Source organism: Barbus barbus, assembly GCF_936440315.1.
Source record: "Barbus barbus genome assembly, chromosome: 4".
NCBI lineage: Eukaryota > Metazoa > Chordata > Actinopteri > Cypriniformes > Cyprinidae > Barbus > Barbus barbus.
The window spans coordinates 34,233,694-34,245,877 of record NC_136732.1 but is presented as its reverse complement, the minus strand read 5'-3'; the positions used below and the strand labels follow the sequence as shown (position 1 = coordinate 34,245,877).

Genomic DNA, 12,184 nt, shown 5'->3' with positions numbered 1-12,184 from the left:
AATTATATCATTTTAGTGATATAAAATTGCTCATACAGTGATTTTTGTCCACCTCTAATCTATTATATAATTTGATCTCCTTTAAAAAAAACTGTGCATAAGCAGAAGCAAATTTTGTTCCCGCATACTCATCACAATCAGTGTTTTATGAAACATTTATTTAATCAGACAGCGTTTTTGCAGACTAGCTCAGTATCACTTGATTCCTTTAGGGACCTGTAGATCCTACAGACACGGTTACCTGCGTAACGAAGTTAATCACAGACTGGCATGCCTCTGAAAGTGTGAATGGTGCAGTGTTTTTTGTGAAAGTAATAACATTCAACGTGAACTTTTCCCCTTGAAATATTAAATTTGAGGTTTTAATTGAGATTTCTTTCAGGGTGATGGCCTCTAGGCTGTCCTGTTTGATGGGTGTAAGTGGGTTGCAGGGGGTTTTGCCTTCAGTGCCACTGAATTATCCTCAAATAAACTTTATGCCTGATTTTGCTTTTCTGTTTTTTTTAAACCAAGTATTATTCATAGCTGGGGGTGTGTGTTTCTGTAAGGTGGTTTTGTTATTCTCATAGGAAAAATATTTCTGACATCCTGGCGTGGATGTTAAAACCTGGCGAATGCGCATTTATAAATGTAAAAATAACACCATTTAAAAAAATCGATATGCATATGAGTGTGGGTATGTGTGTGTTAGGTCAGTGAACTTTGTAGCTTGTAAGGTTATGGAGTTTATTGGTATATAGAGAAGAAATGGTGAAACCATAAATATGTGTGTTTGGTTAGGAGCTTTAGTCTTCAACTAAACATTCTGCTTTACCCAGTTTTTGCTCTGTCCAGAAGTTCATTAGTTCACTTAAAATTGAAAATTCTGCCATCGTTTAAGAGTTTTTCTTTTCTTCTATGGAACATATAATGTACAGATTGCTGTTTTTGATGCATCTACAATGAAAGTAAAAAAAAAAAACCTGAAAAATTAATGAATGAGGACTGTAAAGCTGGTAAACCGCCCCTGAATCGTCCTCGTGCCTATGCTGGCGGTTTTATACAAGCCTGTATTAGATATTACACAAAAGGCGGCAAGCTCCACGCGGCCTGGAGAGATGAAACTGAGGTGCGAGCAGCAGTCACACTCTCATCTTTTTGAAGAATCTCACATATGGGCAGAGGAACAGGAGCGAAAGAAAGAGAAAAGGGTGCCAGATTGTGGCAGCGAGATGAGATGATAGGTTGAACAACCCCGTCTCTCATTTTCCAATTTTCTCATTTTCTGCACCTTAATGGGCGAGAAGGCGCTCCTTGTGTTTTGCCCCGCACTCCCCCCTCTCCTCCATCTCTTTCCTCCACTCAACGTTCTCTCCATTTAGCGCCCCTCCGGAATTGTGGAGGGGGGTGACGTGCTTGGGGCGTCCCCGGGGACGTGTGAGCGCCGACAGCCACCGTGCAGTGATGGGGAGAGTTTTTAAAGCGGGACGGAGAATGAAAATATGGCAGCAGAAATTGCTCTATCGGTTCTGGATCATTTAGAATCCAATTTAATCCTGCCCTCCTCCTGGGGGAGAGCGAGATGAACGAGAAAAAAGGGGGAAAAGCAGAGATGGAGAAAGAGAAATAAAAACAAAGTAAAGTGCTTTAATTAAGAGGGCTGAGAGAAGGCACTGGCACTCTGCAGCATGACTTGTGTTTATGGAGTCAGTCATGGGCATGACGACGAACAAATAGAGGTGCCGAGGAACCTGGTACTCTCTGAGGATCAGTGATCAGGACTGATGAACATTTGAAACCAGTTACAGGGGAGCAGTGTCTATGTAGTCTGTTAAAATGGCTTGTAGATATTGGGGTGGGACATGTCGAGGGGCTTGTTTGTTTGGAAATAGATGACTTTATTTAAATCACATTTCTGAACAATGTGTGGTAACACTTTATTTTAGGGTCTCTTAACTAGTTGCTTATTAGCATGCATATTACTAGAATATTAGCCATTTATTAGTAGTAATTAAGCATATATTAATGCCTTATTCTACATGACCTTATTCTACATCCTTAATAATACCCAATACCTAAACGTAACAACTACCTTACTAACTATTAATAAGCAGCAAAATATAAATTTATTGAGGGAAAAGTCATAGTTAATAGTGAATAAGTGTTCCTTATTCTAAAGTGTTACCGAATGTGGTGTTGCAGAGCTTCTTAATAATGAGAGCTCCCAAGAAAGAAATCTAAGAACCATATCAAGTGCAGTCAGAGATGCTCCAAAACGCACAATCCCAAAACATCCTAGAAGAAATAAAGCAATCCACAGAAGCTACTCCTTGTCAGCTATTTTGAAGACAATAGACACTCTAGCAGTGATAAACTCTCCCAGGTACCAGAATAAATTAATGAAACATTACCCTTTGAAAGAGCATCATGCTGATTACTAAATTAAAGCATTTATTCAGATCTAAATCGTAGGTACAAATTGATGTAATGAATAGACTATGATATAAAGCAGGGATCCTCACATCTGGCCCACAAGATCCACTTTCCTGCAGAGTTTAGCTCTAACCCTAATCAAACAGACCTGAGCATGCCAATCAATGTCTTCAGGATCATTAGAAAATCACAGGTAGGTGAGTTTGAGCAGGGTCGGAGCTAAACTCTGCAGCGCATTGGACCTCCAGGGCAAGATTTGAGGAACCCTGATATAAAAAATACTTTTTCATATATAAGCTCAGCAAAAAAAAAAAATACTGCTTTTATTTCCAACAAATTTCTTAACATGTAAATATTTGTGTGAATATAAGAAGACTCAACAACTGAGGAAGTTTCACACAGACATTTGACAAACAGAAATGGAACAAGTCTGAACAATATACGATGACTGATTATAGTTTTTTTTTGAACAAGCGTGAACCCCCCCCCCCCCCCCCCCAAAAAAAAAATATTAATTTATTCATTTGGCAGACGCTTTTATCCGAAGTGACTTACAATTGAGGAATACGACAAGCGATTCATCATAAAGAGGCAAATAAGCACAGGAAGTGCTCATAGTACAAAGTTTCAGACATTGTTCAGATTAGTACAAACTAAACCGGGATGAATTAAGGAAAGAGAAAGCAAGGTTGTTGTTTTTTTATAATTTAAGGATGAAGTCAAGTGTTGACGAAAGCGATGAGCTTTCAGGTGTTGCTGAAAATTGTCAGGGATTCAGCAACAAAGATCTGTAAAGCTCATTTGGATTTTACAGAATGATATTTAAAATGCATTATCCTACAAAAAGGATGCTTCTCTTTTGCTGAGATTTAAAATTACACCATATTTATGCCTAGACCACATCATAGCCATGAACATCTCTTGCTATATGCTATTGCTAATCTGAAGTAAATTACGGTTTAAAAGGTAAATCTAATTTAATATAATATTAAATGTATATCATTGTCTTCATATGGGTTAGGGTTAGGACTGTATGTGCTGAAATCAAGATAAATGTAGATTAGTAAATGCTGTGAAAGTTTTGTTCATTTTTATTTTAAAGTTAACTATTGCTTTGTTTTTTTTATATATATTAAACCTTGTGTTACTAAAAATAAATATTTTAGACTTGTGATTTTATTTTTTGAACAGTCCTTTAGAAACTGAGATCCTGTAGGACAGAGGCACTGGGCTAATAGAGAAATGAAAGATTCACACAGTTGTAGACTGGATGGATGTTGGGTAGGGTATAAACTACTCAGTTGACGGTCCTTTCACTGCGTGCTGAGTGTAGTTATTCAGATGAGACTGCGTGCTGGCAGATATTGATTCTGAATGTGCTTTATTGGCTATTGACCGTTTGATGAATATTTACACAACAGCGCTTTACTGCTGTTGCTCTCAGCCCCGTGTGGCCCGTAGCTGTTAATACTCCCATAGATCAACATTTACAATGCTGACGGTTTCACTGTAAAGCCACAGAAGGATGAGGATTTAAATACATTTTTGGCTTGTCAACCACATTTGTGGGTGAATATCTAGTTTTATCAGTCATTTTTATTCAAATGCATGTGAAATAAATGCACAAAGACCTATTTAATGTATGTAGACCTAAAAAGAAATCTGTACTCTTTATTCACATTGTCCATGGCTTTGAAAGTGGAATTTCTTGTCTTTTTTTTTCACTTTAGTTATTTTGTATTCATATTCTATTTGACTACTTTTTGAAAACACTCAAAAAAAGAAATACCCTTTTTCAACAACGTGCAGAAGATAAAGGTGATATGCGTAGGTCCAGCATGCACTGATAGCTTTTGTCTGTTTTATGTAATATTCAAGTTCGTGTCATTTGCTTCTAAGCAACAGCATTTCCTGTCAAAAGTCAATTCGAGATGTCGTACAAGTCACCCGCCACATCATGCCAAAAGTATCAGCATTCAGCTGGAGGCAGGTTTTAATTTCATAACCTGCTATTAAACTGTCTGTTTTTGTTGCTCTCATATATAGTATTTAGTTTAACAATACTTTGCAGTGTACTCACGTAGCCGAATGTTTGACTAACAACATTGTGTGGTCCACATTGCAGCTTATTCCAGCGCCCAGAGACCAGACGTTTTTGCAGACCCAATCGAGACGAGCCGATCAGAGCTGACGGTTTATCATATCAGGCAGTTAAAGGTGTTTTGCTCTCTGTATGTTTGTCCAGAAGTGTCAAGGTTAGAGGAATTATTGGATAGTGTATACACTGGAGGATTGTGTTGATGCTGCTTTGAGAATGTCAGTTTACTTGCATTATTGTTCTGACATAGTGCTACTGTACTCTCTATTAATGGCAGAGTGTAAGTCGAGGGTGTTTTTGTTGTTGTGGTTCAGACAAATGTGACATCTCGCTGTATTTCACTTTTTAGTGTCATGTAGCCAGACTTTTGACTATTCTTGTAAAATCTGTCCACTTTACAGCTTATTCTGTCCAAGAACCGCCCATAAAGATGGGAAGCGACCATCTAACTAAAAGACCATCTGCTAAAAGATATAATTTGCTTGCCACTAAGTGGCTCGAGTGTAATTCTTGGAAATCTTTCAAAGACTAGATGCCATGGTCCTCACAAACATTGGCAAATCCAATGAGGAAATCTTCTCCAGCAGCAAAACCTGTGTATCCTGACACCTGAAAATTGCATATGTGCAAGCCAGCTGGCTATTTCGGCCAACTTTTGCTTTGTGTGTGTGAAGTACGCATCAGGTCATCTGTGGCTGGTCAATAGGCGTTTTGTCCGAGTTTGAGACTACTTGATGCCCTCAATGTCTTTCTCAAGGAGTTTGAAATTGCGGTGTTGCAGATTAAAATGGTTTGCTGTTGAACTCTGGTCAATTGATGCATGCCCTCAGGAATTCATCTAGTTTTGCTCACTTACAGAGATGTTTTAAAGTATGGGCAAACAGAACTTGGCCTTTAGACCTCCCTGGCTTTCTGTGTGTGTATGCTTAGTGCGTTTGCGATCGAGGAACCTTCTCTTTTTCTCTCTGTGTGCCAGGACATTAGGCACTGTGCTCCAAAGCCCAGCGCCGGGGCCTGAATATGTATTACCACTGGCTGCTCTTTCTATTTCAATGCTTTAACTCTCTCTTCTCCCTCTATGCATAATCCATCTGTCAGTCCTTTTTTATTGGAGCTGTATTCTGTCAGATGTAGAGCTGCAACTAACGATTATTTTGATAATCGATTAGTTGGCCGATTATTCTTTCGATTAATCGATTAATCGGATTAAAAAAATATTGACCAAAAAAAAACACTATTCCACATTCTGCCCAATGTTCTACAAACAAACGTGACAACTGAATGCTATGAAAACATACAGTGCTTAATTTATTAGACCACTTATCATAATAAAGAGAAAACATATTTTAGAAATTTGTCAAAAATTTGTTTAAATTTAAAAATGTTATTGTCATTTATTGGACATAATAATAAAAAATGTCCTCATAACAGCTTGCATTCTTGCTGGTATTGTTTATGTACTTTTTGACTGCAATTGGGTATCGCGAAAAAAAAACTCAAATAAAAAATACAAAAAAAAAAATAAGTGCTCTGGTTTTCTTTCATAGATAACAGCAATAATGATATTATAGCATTAAAAATAGCCTACTACTGTTACTAAAGAGCTTACACATATTGGAGTACTAACCAGTACAGAAAGCCGAAAATGATTTTGGTTATCACCAATACTGTTACTTTAGAGCAGCAGTGGCACAAACCTTACATAAACACATTGTTAAAAAACTTACATAAATTTGTTAAGCATTGTAAAAATTGAATATAGTTTAAACCTCTATTAAAAATTAAAATAATAAAGATAATAATAAAGAGGAATAAAAACACAAACTCAGTGTTAACCAACAGGTAAGAGTAATGTTCTGCAGGAACTACTTTGATCACAGTCACCTCGTCATTTCTTTATCCTGTAAAAGGCCGTTAGCGTCTCATGTTTATATTCAGACAGACAATTACACGCTGTTATCCCTTTAAAGTTCCTACTCTCATAAAATATTTTAATTTATTTTAAACCTTAAATTAACTTTCAACAACAGATAATTCAGCACAATGGATATGTTTGCGCTGAAAAGCCTATTAATTGTCTCCCTCTCTGCTGTGTTCTGTCCGTCTGACGCGCGTGCGCGCGCCCGCCGCGCCGGCGCTCATTCGGTATTTTAAACTTAACACAGACTGTCAGGACGGACCTTTATGCAAAAATGGAAATGCTCGCGTGAATTTGTGGCATTTATAGATAAGGATATGACCGTAAACTGAACGTTTTTGCGCTGAGGACGCACACGCATCTGTCAAAGCGCCTGACAGGGCAAGCCATTACTCTTATGCATTAACTTAAAGCTTAAAATAAAGAATTATCATGTTTTGGGCAGCTTGGATCACGTGCTTCTCCGGCAGAATCTCATTCTGTTTCCTCCACTATTTTTAGATGCATTTTGTCCATAGAAATGCATTATTCAGTGCCGTAATTTGACTAACCAGCTGAAGTTGGACGTGCACTGTGGGCAGACCCGATTAATCGATAATGAGAATCGTTGTCGATGACTTTCATAATCGATAATAATCGATTTTATCGATTAGTTGTTGCAGCCCTAGTCAGATGTCCTAAAACACTCCTCCTCCTCTCTGCTTGTGTATTCGTGTCCACAGAGGCCTGACCCTGGTTGGAAGCCAACAGGAACTTGCCCTGCCCTACTGCAATTGGTTAGTTGCTAGACGTCCCCAATGAGAGCACAAATTTAGCCACTGCCCTGATCTGACCCCAGACCTCCTCGAGAGACCAATCAGTGTCTCTGTCACTCTTTTTTTTTTTCCACCCTCTCTCTCTCTGTCAACCTTTCACTATATTTATATTTCATGAACAAGTTTATGCATCTATGGCCAAGGGTTATGCATAAACCTGTGAAATGGCATTTTTTGGCTTTTTGTCGTCGTCATGACCAGCAAAGTAGCTTTCACCTGTAGTGTGTTCAAGCCTGTATGGTGTGGGGATTGAAAAAATATGTTTTGAAATTCTGCTTCTCCCCATTTAATAGGTGAGTAACTTGATTTACTGAGAGTTCTTGTTTCTGGGAGGGTTAATTACCCACCGGTCCATCAGCATCTTCTCCAAAGCGGCTGAATCAAACCATGCCATCTGTTAACACTCCTGTCTGTCCAATTCGAGACATCACAACTCATGAGCAATACGGGTAGTCTCGTATTGCAAGCTGTACCAGAGGCATAACTTGGACCAATAAATTGCCCAATACTTGACCATTTTGAGATGTATAATTTATGTATGACTCATTAAATTGCACTATAGACCAATTTGGAGCAGATGTCATAGTTGCATTACTCTTAGCTGCGCACGTGTTGTGGTGGCAGAAAAACACTGGTAACAAATGAAATGGGTAAAATCCATGGAATAAGAGGAAAAAATTTATTATTGTGCCTTTGGATATCAGAATTTGCATGCAAATCATTTTTATAGAATACTGTCGTCAAAGACACCATTTGAAGCTAAATGCAGGTGTTTAAACGGACAGGAGGAAACCTGCTATGATTTCTGTACTTTTAAAGCATAAATTTGATTTAAACAATAAGTCTACATAATATTCACACACTCATTTCATAGGGGACATTGTATTAGCCCTACAGTTAGTATAAAATACTATTTAAACCTATAAAATGTACTTTTTACCTTGCAATTCTGACTTTTTATTCTTGAAAATGCAAGTTTATATCTCCTAGTTTGGACTTTAGAACTCGGTTTAACTAAACTATAGCGAGCTTGACAAATCTGTGGAAAGAAAAAAAGCCAGAAGTGTGGGATATAAACTCATCATTCTGAGCCAAGGATAAAAGAGAGAATGACGAGTTAATTTTTCTTATCAGATTTGTGAGATATAATATCGGAATTGTGAGAGAGTCAGAATTATGAAATAAACTCAAATTTACCTTTTTTATTTTATTCCATAGACTTCCATAGACTGCTACTTGAAAACTGTAATTTTCTGCCACCAGGTAGGCTCCGCCTACAAGTCATCACTATTTGCAAACGCAGAAACTGGTCTATTTCCTCTTGTTCTCTTGCTATATATCTCTAAGATGTGTCTGTTGTAAGGTACTATGTAATGTAAAGGGAAACCGTTCAATTTAGCTCAAAGGGAATCATTTATAATTTTATAGGGAATTTGAACAGAATCACTGTTTTACGGCTGATCACGGAGTCGGCCAGCGACCTTCACTGAACGAGCCGTATAACATCAACTCTGCACTGGATATTAAAATCCAAAATATAGTGAAAACACTATTAAATAGCACAGTAACAAGATCGGCAGTTTAAGACATTAACTCGTAAGCACAAACACAAGATACTTCTCTTTTCAATATAAATAAGGCTTTATTTGATAAATCTAAGACATATAAACTAACACATGAACATACGCATTCAATCATTCACGTTGCAGAAAGTGAGGAAAGGATGAGTTTAAGAGAATGAAAATGTGAAATCCCAAGTTTACAGCAATATGTGCTATTGCATAGACCTGAACAACCATCAATCACTTAATTAACCCTCGCATTGAGTTTCTCAATGATTCTAAAATTTGTATTAAATGCACCAGCTCAGAAAAAATCTGGAAGTTACTTGCTTGCGTTGCGTTTGTGTTAAGGGATTCCCTTTTGTAGTCCTCCTTGCAAAAAGGGGGTTTCCCAAGGTTGCTGATTGGCTGACAGTTCAGTGGTCGTTTGTAGTGATGTCTTGGGAAGCCAATCTTGGGCGTTGGCTGGAGATGGTTTCAGTTGCTAGTTGAAGTTTTAAGCGGGTGCAGTCGAACTGGACTTTGCGGCAAACTTAACTATTGAACACGAAACTCAACGGAAAGAAAAGAAACTAAAGTAAAAATAAAATGATGTAACGAGACTAGGTGTTTTTTCTTCTCATCGTGGTAGCAGCTGGCGTGCAGGCCAAAGCACGCTGGAATGGCACTCAAAGAACACAGAAAGTAATGACAAAAAGCATGGCTAAAAGTTAGAAGAGCAGAGAGGGGTGGGGGGTGGTGTGTCCTGAGTTTTTAAACTCTGCTTTTTGACACCTCTGAATGGTTGTCTTGACCAATTAGACACTATCCTGGCTCGGGGTGTTGCTTTGTTTCGCCACCCAATCAATAAATCAACATGTGGTCAGTCACATTGTCTGAATTTAGAAGTATTGCAAAATATACTTTTGGATGTGATTTCTATAACCAGAATGATACATTTGACAATTAATTGATTGGAAGAAACATTTAAAGCATGATTTTTCAAACTCCTACATACCAAACACGAACATGAATCCTTAAAGTCGTTCAATAGTTAAAAAGAATTAAAAAGATTATTAATTAAAAAGAAATACATATGTGATTGAAGCATGATAGTCTAATGTGTGGGTTACATGCATATGGAGTTATGCATAGAAATCATTAGTTGCTAATAAGTCTCTGAAGTTCTGTGTAGGACATCTGTGAACAAAGGAATTTCAGTCTGGTCTGTGTCTTCTATGTGGGGGAAAAGTCAATTTAAGTAAGCTCGTGATTTCTATCGTGGAACACATGTGATGACCATCTCTTTGACCATCAGTCTTGATTACTGTCTCCTTCCTGAGTTGGAATTATCAATGTGTTCCTTTTATTTAAAGTGGCAAGCTGCTCGCTGACAGAGTTGGTTGGTTCGCTTGCTTTAGACGAGCTGAAGCTAGGGATCCGATTTATTACGTCCTGTTGCCCTGGGGCTTCTCTGTGGAATTTGCTCTTTTGGTTGTTGTAACGCCAATCTGATAGATTCTTCGATTCTTAAATGGTCTGATTTGCTCTGATGTCCTACACTGTTTTCCACACAACTAAAAGACAACATTTAAAAATGTTGTTTTAATGAAAGTAAAGTGATGCTTTTCCACAAAGTAAGTTTGTTAATTAGTTAATTACTTAAGCAATTAAGCACACTTCCCAACTGCCCTTATCCCAATATGTGTGAATGAGCGTTAATATATCTAAAATATATTTAATATATATTGTTACATCTATTTAAATCTGGAGTGGACATGTGCTTAATTGTCACATTTCAAAAAGTTATGTTCCTAAAATGGGGTTTTTCCTTATATGTTGAAAATAGTAATCAGAATAATTAGCAGTCTTTCTGCTATTGGATATCTGCAGCAGCAGTTATTAGAAAGTTGCTGTGACTTAAGTTCTGATTTGAAGGGAGACCAGGGTCTTCCTGAGGCATGTCTTTTGGTTGCCCTTCCTGTGCTCTCCTATTGCGTAGATCTGTATGACTGTCACAGTTGAGCTGTGAACACACAGCCATTTCACACCATGTTAAAACACCTGCACACACACAAACAAACAGCAGCAGATTAACCGGCAATGACTTGAGCCCCAGCTGCGCTCGACCGACAGAGAAAAGAGGAAAGATGCTTCACTAGAACAAGTGTAACGTTTAGGAAGAGAGGATGTCACACTTGATAGAGTGTGCTTGTCACACATACCCACAATGCAACAAAAGCACAAAGGAATCTATTCATCTCTCCTTTTTTCGCTCTTCCCCCACTTCCTGTGTCATGTATTTCTCTTCTCTCCCCTTCTGTGTATGAAAGTAGTGACTAAGGAGAAATCCTCCCAGTAGGATTTTTGTCGGCACGTCTTGACTTCAGCATCACTTTCTTGTATTCTTGTTCTTCATCCTTCTCTTGTTGTTCCTTTTCTTCTCTTCTTGTTTTTTTTTTTTTGTAGACTCTTCCCTTCTTATTCTTGTTTCTTTTACATCCTCTTCATTGTCTTTTTCCTTTCTCTTCCACTTATTCTCCTTGTCTTTGTTCTCCCCTCTTATTCGGTCTCTTTTTTTATTTTCTATTCCTGTCTTCTAAAATTGATATTTAAACTGCTAGTGCTTGACATCACTACACTTGTATTGCAGAAAGCTTATTGTAATGGGGAGATCAAGGTTTTTTTGTTTTGTTTTCATCCCAAAATACCTTCCAGTGTGGCTTATGTGAAACTGAGATGAACCTGATCCTGCTGGTCAGCTGAAACATCTGCAGTGAAGATGGAGTAAAGATTTGGACATAGTAGCTGTAAAAATACAAATGCATTCATGGAGGCTTAAAGTGCTTTCAGAGAAACCGCAGGAGAGTGAAAAATCACAGAATAATCAGACTGGTTATGATGCAGAAATTAATGGAGAGCAAGATTATAGACCTTGCCAGATAGGCAGAAAAGCCTCTTAAAGAGTATTTGGATTCAGATTAGTCTGATATATGTGAGATTGTTCTCAGATTGTTTTTGCCTCACTCTAATACTGAGACTGAATTATAGTGCATGGTGAAAGTTATTTCCATGGGATTTTTTGAATTTTAATTTTGTTATTAGGTCATGCCATTACAGAGACCTGGAGCAAGGTGGAAGTTGTGTGTCCACCTAATCAATTTTGTGCCAATATGCTTTATTTTTTATTTTTGTGCAGAGAGCCAGCGGGCGTATCGCTTCGTACAAGGAAAAGACTGGGGGTTCAAGAAGTTCATAAGGCGAGACTTCCTACTGGATGAGGCCAACGGATTGCTACCCGATGACAAATTGACACTCTTTTGTGAGGTAAGTGATGCACGACCAATCATATGTGGCACTTCCTCTCGTAGGTTTAAAATATACTGGGCTACTTCCCAAA

At 38.0% G+C, this 12,184-nt stretch overlaps 2 protein-coding genes across 3 annotated transcripts in view; both read left to right on the top strand.

The window, feature by feature from the left end:
- The window catches only part of LOC306868757 (nucleolar transcription factor 1-like), a 967,110-nt gene that overhangs the window by 618,407 nt on the left and 336,519 nt on the right, over positions 1-12,184 (top strand). The window lies entirely within an intron of this gene.
- Positions 1-12,184, top strand: part of LOC306868763 (speckle-type POZ protein) — an 81,368-nt gene that overhangs the window by 51,303 nt on the left and 17,881 nt on the right. For both annotated transcript variants that reach the window (XM_079415102.1, XM_079415103.1), the window contains one exon: positions 11,984-12,111. In XM_079415102.1, coding sequence (XP_079271228.1) covers positions 11,984-12,111 — 128 coding nt within the window. The remainder of the gene's footprint in view (positions 1-11,983; positions 12,112-12,184) is intronic.